This window comes from Peromyscus eremicus, chromosome 18 (assembly GCF_949786415.1).
Source record: "Peromyscus eremicus chromosome 18, PerEre_H2_v1, whole genome shotgun sequence".
Lineage (NCBI taxonomy): Eukaryota > Metazoa > Chordata > Mammalia > Rodentia > Cricetidae > Peromyscus > Peromyscus eremicus.
In genome coordinates, this window is record NC_081434.1 from 38,875,032 (window position 1) to 38,897,832 (window position 22,801).

Sequence of the window (22,801 nt, forward strand, 5' to 3'; positions counted from 1 at the left end):
GGGCCCTCCCTCAGCAATCACTAATTATGGAGGCATTTCCTCAGCTGAGTTGCCCTCAGATAACTGTAGCTTGTGTGTCAAGTTGACATAAGACTAGCCAGCACGTATGTACATGTAACAATAATAAAGACAAGATGATGAATTTGGGGGCACAGGAGGAATTGGAGCAGGAAAAGGGGCAGGAATAATGTATATGTAGTATTGATATATGAAGTTCTCAAAAAGAAGTGTAATTGTTACACTATTCATTTTGTTCTTATGAAATATTACTCATGTCCATAGGAGAATTAAAGAATTGAACATTTGCCCTTGCTTCATACATTAGTCAGTTGGCATGTTTTCATAGCAAGCAAAACATCTTCTGATTTGACCACTTACTCTCTCAATCAGTTGTCACTGGTTTGAGTCATAGCGTATTCTGTCATGATGGGCACCTGATGAAAACTGAATCTGGAATGCCTTTTTAGTTGGCTTTAATTTTTTTTTTTTACAATCCCAGTATGAAACACTTTTAATCAAGTAATATATGAGATCATGAACTTGCATAATTTCACTTTAACTATCTCTAGTCAACCCAAGGAGAATAAGTTATATGCTTGCTTTAGGGAAGAAATCTTACTTTTTTTTCTAGTATAAAAATTTGTCATACTAAAAAAAATTTTGGAAATTTTTGAGAAAAATCAATTTAGTGTTGAAATTCACTAAATTTGTTTTATATCACTTAAAAGTGTACTAGGGCTTAGGAAATATTAAAATATCTAATTTTTGATATGGTGCTGGGAAATAATCTGGCTTATGTTTGGGTTATAGATTTAAAGTTTGAGAGTTAATGGTAGGGGTCATTGAGCGAGCTTCATATATTACAGTTGACTTAAATATTTGTGATATAACAGGTCTCTATCCTAAGACAATAGGGACAGTTTATTGTCTCAGTATGGTTAAGTAAAGAGTTAAGTTTTAAAAGACATTTTAAACATGTCTTAAATCTAGATCTCAAATAACATGTATGACCGGTTATCATAAAAGATAGAAAGATACAGATTTTTAATAATTCAAATATATATATATATATGTTTTGGATACATTGATTTCTTTGAATTATTCTTTATTAAGTAAGATTTAGTTCCAGAGAATAACAGTTGCTAACCACTTAATTACCTATCCTTCTTGGAAAGGAACTACAGTAAAAGTCTTAGTGTTTGTAGAAACTGGGAGAAACTTAATCGTGGAAAGCAGCACATATTACATTTCACAGACCCACATATGGATACTCAAAAATATTTTTTATTCATTCTGAATTGAAAATGAGAAGTTAGAATTTTTTAATAAGTTAAGGCTGGTGTGGAAGTCTTAAGACTTTTAGAAGTCACCATTATTAATATCTTGCATACTATGTGGGAGAAAGATGCATTGAATAAAAAGCAAGCATGTCTGCTGAAAATTTATCATGTTGCTACCCAGGGAAATACTTTAAGGAAAGCTCTTATACTTAGATAAATATTGACCTGCAACCTGTTGGTAATGGTATTAGGTCTCTTATCAACTACATACTAGTGTAGTTAAATCACAATCTTTCGGTTTCTTCCAGAAAAATCAACAACAACAACAACAAACCGAAGCCAAAAAATAAAAGAATAAATTTGCCTGATTAATGGCATATGAGTACTCATAGAAATAAGCATAACTTGATTTTTAGTACTTAGTTACTATAATTTAGTGTATTTAGGACCAGGGAAGAAACAAAAATCTTTCCAGGCCCTGAGTTTTGCACTGATACTTTTCTTTCTCTGTAATAGTAACAAAATAGAAATAAGTCATAATAATAATGACCTGAACACTATGACTGAATTTTAAAGCCGGTACTTGGAATATATTTTGTTATATATATATATATTTGGAAATTCATCATGGCATTGGGAATATAAAGAGATTAAAAACACTTTAGCTAAGTACAGTTTATTTTGCACCCATCCTTTTGCTTTGAGTAAAAGATACAGTGGAATTTGAGAGAGGAAACATTGATTATACATTTATAAAATCTTTCTTTCTTTCCTTCCTTCTTTCTTTCCTTCATTCTTTCCTTCCTTCTTTCCTTCCTTCCTTTCTCTGTTTATTATTTATTTTTGTTTTGTCTTTCAAGACAGGGTTTTTCTGTGCTGTTCTACAACTTGCTCTGTAGATCAGGCTAGCTTTGAACCTATAGATTCTCCACGTCTGCCTCCCAAATGTTGAGATTAAAGATGCGCTTCAACATGCCTGACCCCATTTACCAAATTTTTTATCTGCAAGCTTGCCTACTTGTATCTATTTTATCAAATTTTCACAGCTTTTATGTTTACTATAAAAGCATGCTATTTGTATTTCTCATATCAATTATAAGCCACTAGATAAACGGACACTGAAATATTAAGCACTCAAATTTATCCTTTCTTTTTTTGCATCTCTTTCAGCACAATGGAGAATTTACAGTCTCTCTCAGCGATGTCTTACTGACATGGAAATACTTCTTACATGAAAAACTGAACTTGCCCACTGAAAGTATAAAAGTGGTTGACCACTATGAAGACATTAAGAAAACATATGATGATTTCTTGAAGAATAGTAATATGCTAGATCTGATTGATGTTTATCAGAAATGTAGCAACTTGACTTCTAATTGTGAGAATACCATGATATCCTCAGTAAGTATTTTAAAAACAATTCTACTTTAATCAAATTCAAGTTTAGTCAATTACTTTTATTTGAAACTATAGATAGAGTTACTAGTCTTAAAAGTATGGGGGAAGGCAGAGGCTATAGTCTTTGTTTTCAGTAGTAATGTACTGGGTAGAAGCAAAAGATTTAATAAGCTAATTTTTTTTCTTTTTCAATCATGTTAAAAAGGGAAAGTTTAGCTACCTAAAGGCTAGTTTTTACTTGAAAGACATATTTTTGGTAAGTTTTATTGGGAGCTGAATAGATGGCTCAGTGGTTAAGAGTACTGGCTGCTTTTCCAGAGGTCCTGAGTTCAATTCCCAGCACCCATATGGTGATTCACAACTATCTATAGTGGGATCTGATGTCCTCTTCCGGCATAAAGGTGTACATGCAGATAGAGCACTGATACATATAAAATAAATCTTAAAAGAAGATAAATTTTGTTGGCCTTATGATATTGTTATTTGATATAAGAACATTTTTCTTAATAGATAAAAATTTGGCGAAGAATAAATTCCAAATACTAGATTTCTTTTGAATGAGATCAAAGACTGCCTGTTTACAACTTTTTTTCTTCTTTGTTGAATGTATATCTGTGTATTTGGTGTGTATTGTATAAAATGATTGTTACAGTTCTTTTACATGATTTAATAGCTTCTTAGATAGACATGCCATATATTACTATTAGAGAATAGAATAATATAATGTCTATGAGATAATAGCCTTCATTGTGTAAGCATATTTATTTTTAATAGAGTATAAATTTAAAAGCTATAGTGTCCTTTAGATTTGTTTGTATTAGAATTGATAAATTATTTTAGAATCTATTTGTATATGTGCAGGTTTTATTTTTTGAATGTTGAAAATACTTTAATATTTTCTGTGTGCCAATAAAGTAATAAGTAAATGTTGATAATGGCTGAATAACTATAGCTAGACTTAGGAGGAATTATTTACTGTATTTTGTGAGATACTAAGCTCTTTCCATATGATAATTAGGAATAGTATTTAAGTTCATTGTAATAGAAATCTCTAGTATAAAAATGTATGTGGAGAAAGTAGAGGTTTACTTTACCCCCTATAAAATGGCCAAAGGCAGCTGTTGATGGTCCAGCATTAGAGCAATGCTCTCTGCAGGAGGGAGGCAGTAGGACTGGGGAATGGCACTCTGCTTTTAAAGAAAAACAGCTCTTTTGCTTCAGTCGAATTGCTGAAAGCTTGGTTGAGGGCGCGTGGAGAATATGGTCTTTGTTCACAGTAGCAGTGTAGCAGGGGGACAGCAGACATTCTGTCAGTGTAACGGATATTGGGCGGCTTGTCGTCTTCTCCATTGGTGCATCCTGCAGACCTTTGCCCTATGGTAACTTCTTCAAGCACACCTGCACATGTGTTCTTTTGTAGCCATGTGCAACACCTTGGAAGATGATTTTTTTTTTTGCATGTTCTTGCTTATAGGGCTGAGTTTTGACTAGCCCTCTCACATAGTTGATGTATACAGCTGATCGTATGTAAGCACTGAGTTGTAGAATTGAGAAAGATAGCATGCCTGAAATCTTGGGCACGTTGTTTTCATCCCGTGCTTCCTCCATCTTAGGTTCTCTAACACATTTTCTCACTGAGCGAATGAGACATGTAAAGGTTGCTCTTCAGGCTAGCTATGTGGAGGATTGTCTGCAAATGTTAATGTGTCTCTGCAGAACACCAAAAATTAAACCAAAGCTGCCAAGATGGTAGTTCATGAAGAAGACTCTGGAATTCTAACAACTCAGTCTCTGATACTTGTTTTCTCCAAGGAAATTTCCACCAGCAACAAAATTGTACAGGAGAACGTATCTTGGGTTGATTTTTTTTTCAAAAGTCTCTTAAATGTACCACTAATTAGTTTGGACTGTGTTTAAAGTTATATATCAGAATATTCCAAATAGTTCTGGTTTTCATGCTCTTGGGTCTTCATGGCCTTAATAAGGTTGCTTTGATTCTTATTTGTTGTAGTTTAAATAATGCAGATATTACTGGAATGAAGATAAACAAAGATGTGGTAGTTCTGGAGAGGTGGTAACTCGAACCTTTACTTCCTAGTTTATAATTCTCCATCTGGGAGCATATAAGGCTTTGGGTTCTAACTGGAATATCCGGGAGAGAGATTTGGGACAGATTTGTTTTCACATGAACTTGAAGTATGTGGACCACAGTATCAGAGAGCTGTGGCCAGCAGAAGTGTAGATCTCAGAAGAGCTTAGGCACAGAGATCTGTGAACCCTCTGGGCAAGATCAGCAGATGTTTGCTGTGGGCAGGCAGGGTTCTCTGTCTCTCTAGCTGAGAAGTAGTTGTATTATTCCCTGTTGGTAAGGCCTGGGAGAACACAGACTTCCTCAGCGGGTGACTGACAGCCTCTTTGGTCTTTTCTTCTCCGGCTGCTCAGAGGCGCAGAGACCATGGCACCTTTCATTACTTGTACAAATGTCATGTCAGAGAGAGCCTGACGGAGCCAATCAAGAGAAACAGCAACCCGGTCAAGGATTCCCATCAACCAGAGAAGGATGAGTGGAATGGTAATACATTCACAACAAAAGAGAGCACTTGGAGGGAGGAATAACGCCTTAAGTACACAGAACTATTCAAGTATAACACATAAATCCAAGGATAACACATGAACTCAAGCCTTGCTAGGTCTGACTTAACAAAGAAGCCACGCTTGCTGGGGGCACCATGGGAGTGACGTACTGATGCTAGGGTGTCAGCAAGGGCCAGCACAAGCACGTGCTCCAACTGTCCAGGCTGCAGGGAGGCCACCGGGGTGCAGTTTCCTGCACTGGCTGCAGGTGGGAGAGAGAGAGAGCTCGCTGTTCCTGATGAGGCCGCGCTCGAAAAGACTCAGACAGCGCCGGACTCCCGAGGAAGCTACTACACTTAGCTGTAGCCAGAGACCTGCAGGAGATGCCCTGAACCTTTGTGAGAAGAGTGTGGGAGGTGGACGCCTGGTGCCTTCGGACCTTTCCCAGGACATCCCCATCCACACGGCAGAGGTCAACGCCGCAGCAGCCTCTAGGAAAAGGAGGCCGATTTCCAGGGCTTCCAAGCGGCCCCGTGGACGGTTAAGTCCCTGCCAGGATCTCTCAGCGCCTGCGCCTGCGGAAGATCCCTCCACGTTAGCCTCATTGGCCCAACATCCTCAGCAGAAGCCAGAGTCTCTTGCAGGCGGGTCTCAAAACTCAACGTTGCCCAAGGTTTTCCACAAAACCCGCAGGGGGAGGCGAGACCCCACGAAGCTGGCAGCTGCCATGGAGCGGGTGAGGCAGTGGGAAATTGGCCTGCTCCAGAACCTCGAGGAAGCCGCGCAGCACCACCTCACTATTGAAACGGAGGATAAGAAACCAGCGAGCCAGGAGCGTCAGTTTACCACAGAAGACCAGCCAGAGCCCTTCTCCCAGGCCCATACAGGGCACAGACATTGGCGTTTTTTGGACACATGATCATTAAATGTAAAACTGGCATTACTCTTATAAATGTTTGTACCACTCACTTTATCCAGAATCGCTTGTTCCTTTATTGTAAAACCGTAAGCACCCTAACGTGCCAGCCCCATCCTTTCTCCCCGGCTTTATCCACCCCTTCTTCAGGGGCAGGGGTGGGAGCGCTGGCTCTTCCCCGAGATGCAGGCAAGAGCCTGTTGCTTGAGTAGACTCAGAAAACACAGTTCTCGAGAGAAACCGCAAACTGACTTGTTCACAGCCTGCACTAGATGCCAAGGGCGTGTAGGGTCTAGGAGGTGCTAAGAGGCAGGTGATGTTGATTTTGAAGCTTCAGGTTGGGGGGAAAGTATTTCCTCCAGTTTGTGTCAGAAGTAGAGGCATTTTTTTGAAGGGTTACCAACCTTCAGGAACTCAGGAAATCTACCACGAATGGATGAGGTGCAGGCTGACACCTGCAGTTCATCTGCTCCAGTCTGGGTGGTAGGAACCGACTGTGTAAGATGTTCCAGCCCTCCTGTCTAAACCGACTATTCAGCTGGCTCATTTTTTATAATTACTAAGAGGTTATAAAATTAACAGTTATAAAAATGATACAAGTCTGTTAACTTTTCAAATAAAACAGGAAAATATAAAGAAACACAAAAACTTACTATATAATGATATAAAGGCAAATACTTCCAAATAATTCCCAATTTTTATGAAAAATAAGCTGTTTTCATGACAACTTAGAGAAAAATATGAAGATTTCCCCACACAAAAGGCATATTGACACAAAAATTAGTATCCTAACAAACACCAAATTGAAAGAGCTTAGAGGTAGAGCTATATATAGGTCTTAACATGAAGATACTAGTAGTCCCAGGAGGGAAAACACCTGAGGGTATAACTAAATAGTAGTGTATTTGTCGTAATAAATAGAACTGTTAGCTGAAGAGAAAGTGTACTGATAATTAGTGTTTAAGTTCTAGGCTATACTGATGAGAAAAGATACATAGATATGACCTGATAAAATTCCTGGACTCTTAAATATTATAAAATTCCTTAGTTATAATTTATTATTGAATTATAATTTAGATATGTTTGTTATTTAGCAAAAGATGAACTAGAATGTCCCTTCCCAGCCATGGAAATTGTCTATCATTCAATTTCAAAGGATTGGTGAGAATATGCAGAATTGTGTAGAAGGAAATGTTATGTTCATTTATATTTGTCCACAGATGTCAAGCAATCCTTGGTACTGGAACATCTGTGACAACATGCAGAATTTTATATAACATAATAGTCTGTTTCCTATACCTTTATTGTACTGTGTATTGTTTACAGAGTCAACTGCGGGATTTTCTGTCTGGCACACAGTGTGCAGTCAATGATGAAACTAATTCTCACGTACCAGCATCCCCAGTGAAATGCAGCCAGGATGGTGAACAGGTACTATAACATTGTCAGCCACTTAAAGCAGGGTGTGACCACTCAGGTCATGAATCTGTCGGTTCATTGCAGTTATCACTGTTTTTTTTTCTTTTATCCAACTTTTAAAGTTGTTTAAATAAAGCTGAATTTGTAAAGGATACTACGTTGGGATTGGTAAAAGTGTCATCTTAATCCACATCTTCATGTTTTGAGCCACGGTAACCAACTGCCCTGAGCAAACAGGCACAATCCACAGTCCAGAGATGTAGTTAAGTTTCAGCTTGTTGGATTTTTTTTTTTTAAAAAAACCTTCTATTAAGTAAAATTCACATCTGCTGTTTTAGATGATTGATTCTTGACAGGATGTGTTCCATAATGGATAATGTTCTTATGGCAGAATGTATTGTACATACTACTCAAAATTAGTATGGTTGCTGGTTTGTCCTAATGAGGTTTACCTTAAGCTGAATATTATGTTAGGTACCTATTGCCTCACCTAACCATGAGCTGTGTTTATAAAGGTTAGCATGTTTAATTGAATCACCATTGATGAGAGCTTAAGAACGTTGGCAAAGTCAGTAACATTTTATTGAATGTGTTTTTGAAATCCCACTTTCATGGCCATCTACTCCAAAAAAGTTAACACATTTCATGAATTCCTCTCAGTTTTTCAGGAGAGAGACTCTTCTCAAGTCTGGTGTTAAGCAGCTTGAACCTTACGGAACAGACTCTATCGCTGTTTCCAACTAAATGCTTACTCACTTCCTGGATTTAATAATGTACTTTTTTTCCCCCTGTGTTTCCCTTTTTTCTGTCTTATTTAAGGGTTACCAAAATCCTGTGCCATATGTATGACCGAAATTCTTCAGCATGCATTTCCTGAAAACGAAGGAAGGATAAGGCAATGTCTAATTTCTCCATGTGCTCCTAAAATAGTTGTTGTCTCTGTTGACTGTTTTAGTCTTTAAGGACTCCCTAATTTTCCTTTTCCCTTTGTCTCCTTAATACTCTGCTGTTTTTTACCTTGTCCCTTATTTGTTGTATCTCTAATAAAGGCTGTAAGTTAAGATTTAGTGTTAGTATTTTATTAGGAAACACAAGTTCAGGCTGTACTGAACTGGCCGATTTCTCTAGTATCAAAATTAGTTTCCACTTTGCAGTCATCACCAAAGACCTGTGAGAAGGTCCTCTGGCTTTACATTAGCAATCCTGTTTCCCAGCAACCCTTCACCCAGTGGGTTTTTTAATGCATGCAGTGATGATTCTTGCCTGACTCAGTTATTTATTTTTCTCCCAGCATTTGTAGCGGCCCTGAGTTTCTTATTTGTAATGTCTTCATTAATCACCTTCAGTCACCCCAAACTTTACCTTGTCTAATGGGATAAATACAGTTCTCTAAAATTGTGAAGGTCATTGCTTAAACTCCTCTATCAATTTAGGAGTTGATGTGATGGAGCTACATTAGAGGTAAACTAGATATATAATTTTTCTATTTGTCTTTGTTTGTTTATTCAGTGCTTTCAAATTTGCTATACTTTAATGCTAAAATTGAAGGAGCCTCATTAAGTTAGCTCCTGTGTCTTTTTTTCCATATACCCTGTAAGATTTTTGAGTATTTTCTTGTTTCTGGTATAAGAAAATCCCAAGCCTACCATGAATATTCCTGTCCAGAATACCAGGTTCTTTTTAGTGATTTTATCACTATTTTCTCTTGCTTAAAATTAATTTTTTTACTTTCTCTTTGTTTTTTATTCTTGTCCTAAGTCTTTATAAAATACTAATCAAAATTTTCTTGCTTAATGAGTATATTCCTAAATGTCAAATCAGAACAGAGTATTGTCTTACAGATTTTGCCTGTGATATTTCTCTTAAAAACTGTGTGTGTGTGTGTGTGTGTGTGTGTGTGTGTGTGTGTGTGTGTATGCATGCATGCATGCATGCATGCACCACACATGCCTGTGGGTGTCAGAGGACAGCTTGTAGGAGTTGGCTCTCTTCCCCCCAGCCTGTGTGATCAGGTCTTCAGGCTTGATGGTGAGCACTACACCTACCTCAGTAGCCCAGTGTCTCCGTTCTGTCCTAAGTACTCTGTAAGGAGGACACAGTAATTGCTGTTGTGGTCTTTCAAAAAAGAGGAATGTCTTGTATGTGAAAAAAATGTAAGCTTTATCGTTTTGACTAAAGATATACACCAGTATCCCAAAAGACTAGCTGTCACAAGGATTATACTATTCAGAAAGTGACGGGATTTCACTATTTCCATATGGTTTCTTTATTTTAAAAACACTGAGAGTGCCTTGAGGTATAGCTAAGTGGTAGAACATGTGCTTAGCCTCTACCTGGCCCTGGGCTATATTTCACTTATTAAATATGCTTTCTATAATCATGATATTTCAGGCAAAACATAGGCAGTCATTAACAGCATGCCACTTTCAACCTTCTTTATGTGTGAAAATGACAGAGAGCTTCTGTAAAGTCCGATGAAGGCTTCATTTAACACCCTGAACAGGTAGCTGAGTGAGGGCCAATTTTTGCACATTAAGCTTACCAGCTTTTCAGACTGACCCTGACTTTCAGGAAGTGAATGAAAACGGCAGAACAACCAGTCTGAAGACTATAGTGTGGGGAAGGACCCACTGTCCTGAGGAGGAACACCATCTCTGACATTACCAAAGCTAGTTTTAGGGAGTCAGGCCTTAAGGGAAGTCTGCTTTTAAGGGAGTTCTTTGTTGATGGCAGGAGGGGGATGAAGACATAAAACTGAATATGCTCACATCACAAGGAATTTGTGCCAAGTGAGCATCAAGAGAAGTCTCAGCACTAGCAGGAAGGGGATGATGCTCTTCCTCACATCAGTCAGCTTTGGAAACATTCTCTGAGGAACGCATGCTCCCTCTGCCACAACAGCGAAGTTGTGCTAGCACATAGCTTAAAACAGAACTTGAGGAAACAGTGAAACAGACTGCTTTTTATAAAACGACATAAAAAATACCCTTTCATACTGTTCAGCCACCCAAAGTAGAGTTACCCAAGTGCACACACTTCACTGGGCGCCTCCAGAACCCTCAGCTGATTGTGCCTTCTCTGTTTTAGTGTGCCCGTGTTCTGCAGCGCTGTTCCCGTCCCTGCAGACATCTTCCCTCTCTTCAGTTTGAATACTTGGTCTCCTTTCTAAGGACCCTTTTAGGCTTGTGCCTGACTTAAAGGCGTTTTTAGAAATCAGCTTACTTAAATTCCAAAGTGACTTTTGGGGATGCAGTCTTGCAGAGGTATATTCTGATTATCAAATACATTTACTAATGGCACACCAAAATCTTCTCATGGAACTGTAAGATGAGTTTAAAAAATACTCTATTTTCTTATTTTATTTTCCCCTAAAGTGTTAAACTGTTGCTTTAGAAATTCTGAGGTAGTATACAATATACAATATTCTCTTATCAGGGCATTAAGCAAGAAAAAATTATATCAGTATATCAGTTCTAGTTCAATCATTTGTCATATACAAGCATTTATGTGTTAGCAAGGAAAGTTTTTAACAAGGAAAAATTTTTTTTTCATCTAAATTCCTGACTTCAAATTAAGGTTGGATATTTGCATCTCAGTAAAAATTAAAGGAAAGTAAAATAAGCGTGAGGCAGTCAAGAAGATAAAGTTGTTTAGCTCCCAGAAACTGCAAGTATTTTGTGATATGGATAGAGTTGGTGTATTAAGCAAATAGAATTGTACTCTCCTTTTTGGTGCCTTGCTAAAGCTTTAGTCTTGTGGATTTTTTCAGTTTACATTCTTGCTTCTGGATGTCATAACTGTATTTATGGACTGCTTTTTCAAGGAGGCTTTAAAAACTAACTTGCACATACAAGAGCACAGAAACCATAACTGCCATGTTATCTGACCATAATGAGAGGGACACAGGTCCAGCTGCAGCCAGAGTTTAAGGAAGCCCTTCATCTGTGAGGACTCCAAGATACTTTTTCCCGGTGTTTACCCAGCGGCGCAGATCAGAGAAATGGAATTTGCAAGTCTTAAAGAACAAGTTGTAGGTGTGGAAGCTTAAAGTTTGACTTTGAAAAAAATATGTATATACATATATATGTGTATAATATGCTTTGATCAAATCTACTATCCCTTCTCATCAAATTCCTCCCCTATCCCCCCATCCCTACTTTTCCTTTCCAACTTTATATATTTTTTATATATATATGTACATATATATATTTAAAATATGTATATTTAAGCCCACTGAGTCCACACAGTGCTGCCTGTATGAGCATGGGTGTAGGGCCATCTGCTAAGGCATCAGTAGCCTTTTAGGGGCTCAAGTTCATTTGCACATTTAAATAATCCAAAGGCTTGTCTTTAAATTTTCTTTTAAAATGTAGGCTTGTAGTGGGTAGCTATTCCAGCTTTGATCTGGAAGTTCCAACCCCCATTGAGGCTTCAGTAACTGTCACGCCTACAAGGCGGGGCCGAGAGAGTACCCTGAAAACCCGAGATCCGGATGTGCCAGCTCTCTTGGTTCCTGGACCCTGGATGCTGGAAGTAGACCGAGCAGAGTTCTCCAGAGAACACCGCCGGACTGCATTACACCTCTCCCAGACCCTGTTACCTATCCCTTCATTTGTGAGTTACCCCACAAAATAAACCTCCCTTTTAACTACATGGAGTTGCCTTAATAATTTCACCAATATCTGACGCCCAACGTGGGGCAAATTCCAAAGGCCTGGTGTCTGCTACCCTCAGCTTCCTCCCCGGCTGGTGGGCACTTGAAGCTGCAGGGTACCGTCTGCAGAGCTCTGTAAAACCAGGAAAAACCTACATATCCTTCCAAAACATTTCCACCAACTGGGGACCAAGCTTTCAAATATATGAGCCTGGGGCAGGGCGGGGTTGTTGTTGTTGGTGGTGGATTTTCATTCAAGCCACTACATATGCATATGATGCATTTTAAGAATATTCATTCCATTCCTACTCTCCTCTCTTAACCTTCTCCAACTCCATCTAGAATCTTTTTCTCAACACCCCCTTCCTAATTTCATGTATTTAAAAATAACCCACTGAGATGAATTATGGTTGCCTGCCTGGTAATGGGTATGTGGTTATTTACCAGGGACTTCCTGAAGGAAAACAGCTCATCTGACCCAGCAGCAATGAACTGCCCATAGTTCCTCAGCTAGGGGTGGGAATCCTGTGTGTTCCTCCTTCATGATACTGGAATGTTGTATGGTGCAGGTTTGGTGGAGATACTCACAGTCCCTGTTGGTTCGTGTGTGTAACAGCCGTACCTTGTTTGAGAAGATAGTTTCACATTCTTGCCCTCTTCTCAGACTCATACAGTCTTTCTATATATACCCTTTTCCTTGGATGTTCCCTGAGCCCTGGGAAGAACTGGGATGGTGGCTGATACAGATACAATACTCTGTTCTCATTTAGGCCAGAGCACTCACCTAAATAAACTCAGTACTTTGACCAGCTGTGAGTCTCTTCATTAACTGTTGCTCCTTGCAGAGACACTCTCTGACTTGGGCTGAGGGCAGCACTAGTCTATGCATACAAACATAAATATTTAGAGGGTAGTTTGGCAACATGACACCATATGCAGTTAGTAAAACAACATGAGTAGTTCTCTCCCACCTCTCTTGGCCTTATCAGCTTCAGTCACAGGCTTTTGGACAGTTTATAGTGCCAGGCAGGAATTCCCTTCTGTAATCTGAGTCACAAAACCAGTCAGAAAGTGTCCGGTTGCACCCATAACGTTCATACCACTATTGTACCTGAGCACAGCTTGCCTAGCATGCCAGTATTGTGGCATGCACACTGCTAGCTAGCTAAGACCACTGACAACCTTTCCCTGCTAGTAGCCTGCACAGCACCTTCTGGAACTATGAAACCTAGCAGGTAGTCCAGTTCCAATTTGATTACTCCATGTCCTGCAAACCAAACTTTTGTGTCTTCAGCAGATGATCTAGTTCTGATAGGCAACCAGAAGCAGTGTTGGTAGCCTGTATTGTTTTGGGGGTGTTGTGAGTCTCCTTGGCCAACATAGGGAGGTATTCCACTTTTTATACTGGGCTAAGAAAATTTAAATAAAGAAACGACCTTCTTAGAGTTTGGAGATGATACATTACTGGGGCTTCAGATTTCTGGTGTTATTGGAGCATTTATGAATTTCTTTTTTGACCATGATTTGAGCTCAGCATCTGTAAATCTGTTATCTGGGCGAAAGATCTCAAGTGTATGATATGAGAGCGAGAACTAGAAATCAACAATTCCGGAGCTGTAGTGATGGTCATAGTTGAAAGGAAAGGGACTTGAGGAGAGTCCATAAAAGTTTCATTTTGCCGAGATCTAATTGTTCTTTTCTTTTTGTTTCTTTCTTTTTGCCCTTGAATGTGCTTTTGGTGTCAACTCTAAGTTCTCTGCCTAGGTCTGGGATTTAAGGATTTTCTCCTGCGTTTTGTTCCAAAAGTTGTCCAACTATATTGTACATTTAAGTCTATGGGCCATTCTGAGTTACTTTTCATAAGAGGTGTGAGCTTTGATTGGGGTTCATTTGTTTTCATATGAATGTTGGAGATGTGTTGTCCCACCCCAGTGATGGCACTTCCTGTTTTGTACTTTCATTGTGGTGTCTTTGTCTGTCTGCTTCTGGGCTCTTTTCAGATTCCACTGAGCTGTGCATCTGTCTTTCTGCACATACTTCTCTCTCTCGGTTACTGTCACTGTGTAGTAATTCTTAAGAGTTTTCTCATACAGTTAGTATGGTTTTATATGGCTTACATTTTTCCTAGTAAATCTGTTAACGCTACCAAAGGTCAGTTAATGTCAACACTCACTAAGTGTCACTGTTTTCTAAACATTTGTTCTATTTTATTCATTTTGATCTTTAGTTATTTGATTTAGTACTAGTCAGTATCTAGTAGTTCTCAAAGACTTAAGCATTTAATTTTAGCTCTGTGTCTGGTGATGCAATGGGATGTAGATTTGGGTCCGGTGGCTGGAACACTCTCACTCTCAGGTTCTGGAAACTGCGACATCGGCTGCTATTTCCTGGCAGGCTTGTGCAGAGGAATAAGATGGAACCTCAGCAGAAAGGCCTCTATGAACTGTAACTTTTATGTCATTCCGTAAGAGCAATTTTCCAGTAATCACCATAGTTAGTATTTTCTTGTTATTAAGTTCATTTTCGTAAGAAAGAATATGTTGGTTATCCAACTTGTTCCCAGTTAGTTTGGCTGTTCTTTTTGCCTAAAGAATGGGATGCAGTATCGTTATTACATGATTCTGTGTATTCTTCCTGTATATAGAAAAGAGGTCTAGAATAGCTGAAATAAAGAAAATAATGAAATCCTTTACTGTACAGGTACGGCTATCGGCAAGGAAAATCTTCTTTTCCTATTTGGGTCTGCTAGTGAATTCCAAGAATGACCTGGCTCTGGCTCATGTTCTCAACATCCCTGATCGAGGACTAGGGAGAGACGCCTTCACCACCTTGAAGCATGCTGCGCGAGAGAAACAACTGTCTATGTTTTTGGTATGGGTGCTTACATTTTCAGGATCCTTTATAACTCCCTGAGCAGTGAACTTTAATGTAGATTTCTTGTAATTATAATGAAACAATTTTTAAGTAGTTAATTTATGTTTTATCTCTGTATTTGAAAACCCATTGCTTTTTATTTTTTTCCTGTGACTTCCAAGTTTAGCAAGGGAGAATTTCTATTAAGCGTATTTCCTACGTAAATATATTCTATAGACTGTTAGCAGTAATAAAGAAATGTACACTTTCCCTCTCCTGTTCTCTTCTTTCCTTCTTCCTTCTTTCCTTTCTTTCCTTTGTGGTGCTTTGCTATGTGGCCCAAGTTGCCCACAGATTCTTGGTTGTCTTGCCTCTGTTTCACAAGTGCTGGGGTTACAAACATGTATCACTGTGCCTGGCTTTGATAAATGCTTCTTGAATAAGTGTTTCTGAGGGCACACTCTTCGGACATGGTATACATGCTTCTAGTTCACACAATGCGTGTCTGCATATCAAGAGCTGTGAGAAGTCCTTCCATGAAGAACTTTCTCCTGCCTTGTAGACAGACAGTCAACCTTGTTACTTCGTCTGTTCCTCCTCAGGCTGTTTGACCATAGAACATCCCAAAAATCACTGATATTCCATAATGTGCCTTTCTTAGGATAATTTGGAAGATACTGTTTTTAGAACATGTTACCTTTTTGATGGAGATGTTCTTGGGTATAGCTATCAAATATGTATTTTTATCAGTGTAAAGACAGGTCTTTCAACTGCTTATTCTGAAATGTGAAAACTTGCTGGAATTCAGTGATTATCTAGTACAAATCTTTTTTTTTATAGTGAAGGTAAAATAAAGATTTGGACCCATATAAAACAGAGTAGTTGACACTGAAAATGAATTTTTTCTATGTAATGATTTCAGTAGTCATTTATCTGTATAAATGAAACTATATTCATAAACGAAGTCTGTATAGTCAATGCCCGTAAGAATATTACTATATTCTTTCATCTTTGCTCTGTTATCTGACTGAGCATCTCAGTCTTCACCTGCAGCTAATTGCTGCTGGTCTCACCCTGTCTACCTAGCATGAAATCCACATGGCACTTACTCCTGTGATTATCTGCTCCTCAAAATGTGACATGATCCATAAAATATTCTTCAATGTAACTGTATGCCTGGGATTACACAAATGTACTCAGCTTTATTAAGCATATTGTAGTTTAACCTTCACAATCATTAAAGATTGCTAAGTCATTCTTTTTCATTCACAGATGGCCACATCATTTATTAGAACATTAGAGCTTGGAGGGAAAGGATATGCACCATCACCATCAGATCCTTTGCGGGCACATGTAAAAGGGCTGTCTGATTTTATCAATTTCATTGACAAGTTAGATGAAATTCTTGGAGAGATACCCAATCCAAGGTAATAATTTATAAATTATAAATGTTTGTTGTCAGTCTATCTTTAAAAGTTTATAGAATCAGAGGTAGGAATGAAGGTAATATTGAAGTCCCCAAGCATCAGAGCAAAGCACAGATAAAGAAATAAAATATCAAAATGGATAAATCATAACTACATAACCTTCCTCTCTACATTTCTGCCTTGCTATGATACTTGCGTGTGTGTGTGTGTGTGTGTGTGTGTGTAAACAAAATGTTGTGTTTAAATTAAATTTGTTTAGTGAAGATGGTTGTTATTTATCTTTATATGGAAGAGACAGATTTTTCAGAACTGGAAATTAAGTAATTTTTTAAAGTGTTTTACTTATCAATAAAGGAAACCAATACTAAGAATGAGGAGGAAAATTGAAATGATAATGAATTTCATATTTGGTTTTTGCTATTTTTTATTTTCTTACATCTACAAATCTTTGCTTTATCTAGGATTTGTTTTCTATATTAGAGATAAACATTCTTTTAAAATCTGATAGGCTTTCATTAATGGTATAGATATGTTAGATGTTTGGTTTATAATAATAAAAGCCTCACATGGTAGATAACATTACTATTCTTGGTTTAGAAATGAAGAGACTGAAGCATTTACCCTGGCTTACATTGTCATTTTGTAGCAGAGCTTGGACTGGAATTAGTTCAGTCTGCAATAGACATTTGTCACAGGCTTTCTTGAACTGCCTACCAGCTCCCAAATCAAGACACGGAGATTTATTATCAGTTATGAATGTTCAGCCTTATGCTTGTCCCACCAGCTCTTATAACTTAAATTAACCTGTTTCTCTTCATCTACATTTTGCCTTGGGGATTTTTTACCTTTCTTTCATTCTATATGTCCTTCTCTGTCTCTGTCTGTCTGGCAGCTACCTGGCTGGCTAGCTCTAGGCTTCTCCCTCTCTTTCTCCCTTGTTCTCTCTCCCTCCCTCCCTCCCTCCCTCCCTCCCTCTCTCTCTCTCTCTCTCTCTCTCTCTCTCTCTCTCTCTCTCTCTGCCTCTTAGATTTCTTCTCCTACTTATTCCCTCTGCCCACTAGCCCTGCCTAACCCTTTCCTGCCTAGCTATTGGCCATTCAGCTTTTAATTAGCCCAATCAGGTGCCTTAGGCAAGCAAGGTGAAACAGCAACACATCTTTACATAACTAAACAAATGCAGCATAAACAAATGCAACATATCTTTACATAGTTAAAGTAATATTCCACAGCAGATATTCTTTTATCTCATTCTGAGGAACTTCTTTCCAAGATTCAAATTCCATATTTGTTTTCTTTTTTTTACATAATGTATATATGTGCTTATGTGGATGTTGTGGGGCACATGTGTGCCATGACATGGGAATAGAGGTCGGGGACAAACTCCAAGAGTTGGTTCTCTACCGTGTGGATCCCAAGGGTTGAACTTGGGTTGTCAGGTCTGGCAGTAAGCACCTTTACCCACCGAGCCGTCTTGTCAGCCCTAAAGTCCGTATCTTTAAGGATTTTGTTCTCAATTGTATTGTGTCTTAGTGGACACCTATTCCATAAGAGCAGGAAGGTGGAGAGAGCCCAAAGGAAGTGAGGCCGTGGTATAAAGCCTCAAGACCCACCCCCGTGAACCACTTCCTCAGAAAGGTTCGGCAACCTTCCCAAATAGCTCTACCAGGTAGGAACCAGGTGTTCAAATATGAGTTTAAGAGAGATTTCACATTCAAAACACCTACTTTTTCTTGTCATTTGCTTCCTATTTTTATTCATCAGTTAGTTATGAAGCTTGACAAATTCTGCGTTGAAATTGGTCCATTTCCCTAGTCACCCTTTGCCTTGCAGACGTTCTTTCTGCACAGTCTCTGTCATCACTTCCCCCTACCTTTGCTTGCTAGTCTGCCCCAGAGTGCTGACTAGAGTCTTCATCAGCACCTTGTGAGTTTTCCTTGCCTCTGCCCTGCTCCCTGAACCTCATGGCTTTACTTTTCACTGCTAAGCTCTTCTTCGCTCAGAGGCTTTCTTCTGAAAAGCAAACACATGGACAGGGAGATGGCTCAGCAGGTAACAGCACTGGCTGTGCAAGCCCAGTGACTACAGTGGATTCTTTGAGGAGAGAGTCAGCTCCTGGAAGTTGTCCTCCGTCTGCCACATGAGTGCCATGCATGTCCTGCCCCCCCCCCCCATAATAAAGATACAAGAATAGGATAAATAGGATGAATAAAAGCAAGCAGGAGCAAACACCTTTATTCTCACATTGGACTTTATAGGCCTTATTGTATTTTATCTTTCTAAGATTATTAGTCATATCTAACTTTAGTTGGGCATGATCACTCATACCTGTTTGAAGCACCTGGGAGGTTGAGACAAGAAAGTTGCCTGGAGTTCAAGGCAAGCCAGGGTTCCAGTATGACCTTCCTTCAAGGTGGGGAAAAAAAGCACGAAGAAAAGAATTTAACACTTTTATCTGCTTTCTAGGAGTTTTTGGTTAGAGTTTCTTTTTTGGCCAGTATTCTTAGAGGATATGGTGATTCCAACCCTTCTTTTCCTGTTTAAAAGTGAGGCCCTGTCAAGCCGATCAGCAGTTTTGTGTAGTGGGCTTAATCATAGCGTGGTGGTCAGTTGGCCCTTTTGTTAGGGGCTTAACTCTGCAGAAGTCAGAGAACTGTACATCATTTTTTTGCGTCTTTCCAAAATTATCCACAGATCTATGCCTTGGTCTCTGAAAGCCGAAATTCTGGCCGTGTGATGTGCTTGTTGACACTGAGCTCACAGTTCATTGTGCACCATTTTATTGCCTTTATTTTCAGTCCTCGCTGCCCCTGGGTCTGGTCCTCTTGAGTGATCCCGCCTTCCGTGCCGTGGTGGAAGAGGAACACTGGCTTGACTGCTGAGAACGAGGGGGGAGCTCGGGGTGTGTGTCTTTCATGTGCACATGTCAAGTTTTCAACATCCTTGGTTGAAAACAGGCCCTCCTATGGAGTCTTCTGTTTCTGAGGGTCTTCTAAGTGCTCCTTCATTCTCTCTGAGCAGTGACGTACGTTTATCTGTCTTTGTTCTGGGTACTTAGTGCTCGTCTGTCTGCTCTGTCTTTCCATGCTTTGATGGAATGTCTGTGCTATTACCGTATTGTCTTTATTTTATTTTCCTGTAGGGGTTAAAAAATCTGGTTTACTCTTTTTTGACTTCAGTAAGGTTTGGGGAGAAAGCTAAAACAAATGCATACATTCAGTCCAATGAATCTGTTAAAATTTTAATGGACTATATGGTTGGGAAAATAGGCTAAATGGTTAGAGATGCATTTATTTTATAGGCACTCAGGATAAGAGAATATATTTCTTCAACTTAGCAGCCATTTATGTGAAGTCTTCAGTTTGATCATAATGAATACTTACTCCATCTTCTGAGGAAGACACTAAGGAAGTTGGTATCTAAATAGTATCTTCAACTGGGAGTCTAAATGGTCCAGTTAAACAATTTTGTCTTCTTCTTTTTAAACAGTAAGTATATGTTAATTTTGTAATTTAAAATAGTAAAACTATAAAAACTAAAAACATACCCTATTTATGCAATATTAGCTGGAAGAGATACAGGGCAGACCTGGTTGACCTGGCTTGTGGGAGCTTGTGATAAGGGTGTCAGGAAAGCAGGCCTAACAAAATGTTACAATTGAGCTTCATCTAAAGGGTAACAACCTTGCAGGGAGCCAGATGTGGGGGTGTAGATAACCTACTGGACCTGCGCTCCATTGGCTGTGCCTTTTGTCTTTCATTTATACTTTTTCTTGACTTGCACTTTAGTCATAGTCTGTAAAGACAGTAAGAAAAACCCAGCAAACTGTTTTCTGTCCAGTTCTCCATCCTTTTGCTCAGATTCATGAGAAATCAGTGTTCTTTTTTTCTCCGTCTTCGCAATCTTGATGTACATTTCTCCCTAAACAGTAACTGTTGTAAGAGCTCCTGTCTTCACTAATGTGCTTGCCACAGCAGTCTCTGATCCAGTGTGATGTGCTTGTTTACTCTTGAGCGGTTCACACTATTCTCGTTCCCTGCTCTTCTGTCAGTGGTCCTCTGTGATCTTGCATTTATTACCATCTGGAGTGCTTTGACTCCTTGTATTTAATCACTTCTTAGAACTTCTCATAACTTCTGTGATGTCATTCTCTCATTTTCTACCTCTCCAACTTCATATGTGGAAATTCTTACTAATCTGTTACGTGGTGAAACCCAACTTCAGTGCCGAGTGAGTTTCCAAGACATGTCTTCAGGCATCTAGACAATGCCTCAGAGTAGCTCCAATTTAACATGCACCAAAAATTAATTGTCATCTTCCTCTGAAAAACTGCTTGCCACCTGGGTGGATTCACCCTTTTCCCCTCCAGTTACCCAAGTCTCACAACTCTGTAAGTCCTTTCCCTCTGCCGCTGCCTTAGCTTACTGTTTTTTTCTTAAACATTTTCCCATCTTCTCTTGTCTGTGTTCCTGTAACTACTACCTTATTTCCAGTGTTTGCTGTCTGTATCTGTCCTTATGCTTTTTTACTGGGCTTCCCCCCCCCCCCCCCCCGAGTTGTTCATTCTGTCCTAATCCTGCATTGCTGTATCCTGTTAGCTCACTGATGCCTGTGTGATCTTCCTGCAATGGCTTTTGATGTACCGTGACTCAGACCTTCAGTGATTCCACACTTGCTACAGGATAAAGTCTCAGGAGTCTTGGCTGATGTGCACAGTTGTGTATAATCTAACTCCTGCCTTCCACTCCTGTTACTTCATCCTTTGTTTCTCTCGCTACCTTACAACTTAAGACATAAAGATAGCTATCTTCTTGCATCTGAGGAGTTTATGCTTCTCTTATAAAGGAGGCGTTATAATAACCTTTGGGTCTAAGGAAGAAGGACAATAGGTAGGTAGGAAAGAAGGGGAAAAAATGGAAAAATTCAAACTGCCACTTAGTATCCTTTGCCAGCTTTTCATGAGGCCATCTTAGGGCAGCTGGCTGCATTTCTGCACTTTGCCAGTAGGTGCCACCATAAAATGCATGCTGTACTTTTACCTGAAAAATGTCTTGGAAACGTCACCTTATACAAATTAGTTAGGGTCTATTGTTAAGAATTTCAAAATGCTGTACTTTAAACTTACTACACAGCTTTTTAATGCATACCTGTGTTATATATTGGAATAAATATATGGCTACAGAATATTAATTTGGCTGGAAATTATCTGTCTCATGCATTGTTAATTATTTTTTTGTTTGAAAATACTTCAGAAGTGTTTTGATATTACTTATGTGCCTTTAATCATATTTAATTTTTAAATATTTTTAAAGATATTAAAGCAAATAGTTATCAAATTCTTGAATATATAATGGAAATAAATTTACTTTATTTAGTAAAATGAATAGTAATCAATTACATGACAGTATTTGTCCATATTATTGCTTAGTATTTTCTTCCAGCCATTTAATTTTTAATTGTGCTTTTCATTACCCACCTGGTTGTATTTTCTGCCCAGGGACTCAAGTGTGATGGAGTTAGGAGCTACAGTTTTATTCTTTCATCTAAATACTACTTATAATGTTTATCTAAATTAGCAAAAAAAAATGTATCTTTTGGGAATAACTCATTCTTCCTTCCCCTTTTCCATTCAAGTTCCCTCTGTACTTTTAGTATCATTCTACTTCCCCCAAAAGTTTTTATTCATCTTAAAAAACCACTGCATAGCGTGGATGGCCTGGAGCATTGGATTAAAAACCTGTGGAGCTTCTAGGCTCTAACAGTGACAGTGTGAGGGAAGCAACTGTATTGCAAGCTAGACACTGAGAGTCTAGTGGCTGGCTTTAGTAGGGGATATAGAAATTAACCAGAGCAGTGTTGAGAGTGTTTGCTGGTGGCCACTACTAACCTTGGCAAACAGTTGAAGCAGAAGTCTTATACAACTTTTCCTAGATACAATTCTGGCAATGAATTATACCGTCTTGAGAATTTAGCAGTTTTGTTCTTATATAATTAATGGGGGGAACCAAAATGATAACCTTTTCCTGATAATATTTTAAATTTTTATTCTTATAATTTGCAACTAAGAAATTTTTTCATTGTTTATTATCCTTTGAATCTCTACTAAAATGTTTTTGATAGTTTATTTGTAGCTTTAATAAACATATGCAGTTGACCTAGCTACTTCAATAAAAGGATAAATTTAAAAACCACTTGAAAGATCATTTTTAATAAAAAGGATTTTTATCAGGCTGGTGACTGAACTCAACATTACCTTAATTGGCAGAGGTCCTGTGAACTGTAG

At 38.7% G+C, this 22,801-nt stretch overlaps 1 protein-coding gene across 1 annotated transcript in view; it reads left to right on the plus strand.

Moving 5' to 3' along the window:
- The window catches only part of Parpbp (PARP1 binding protein), a 54,067-nt gene that overhangs the window by 11,072 nt on the left and 20,194 nt on the right, over positions 1–22,801 (plus strand). Inside the window, exons 2-5 of the mRNA XM_059245237.1 lie at positions 2,451–2,681; positions 7,495–7,599; positions 14,942–15,112; positions 16,367–16,521. Coding sequence (XP_059101220.1) covers positions 2,451–2,681; positions 7,495–7,599; positions 14,942–15,112; positions 16,367–16,521 — 662 coding nt within the window. The remainder of the gene's footprint in view (positions 1–2,450; positions 2,682–7,494; positions 7,600–14,941; positions 15,113–16,366; positions 16,522–22,801) is intronic.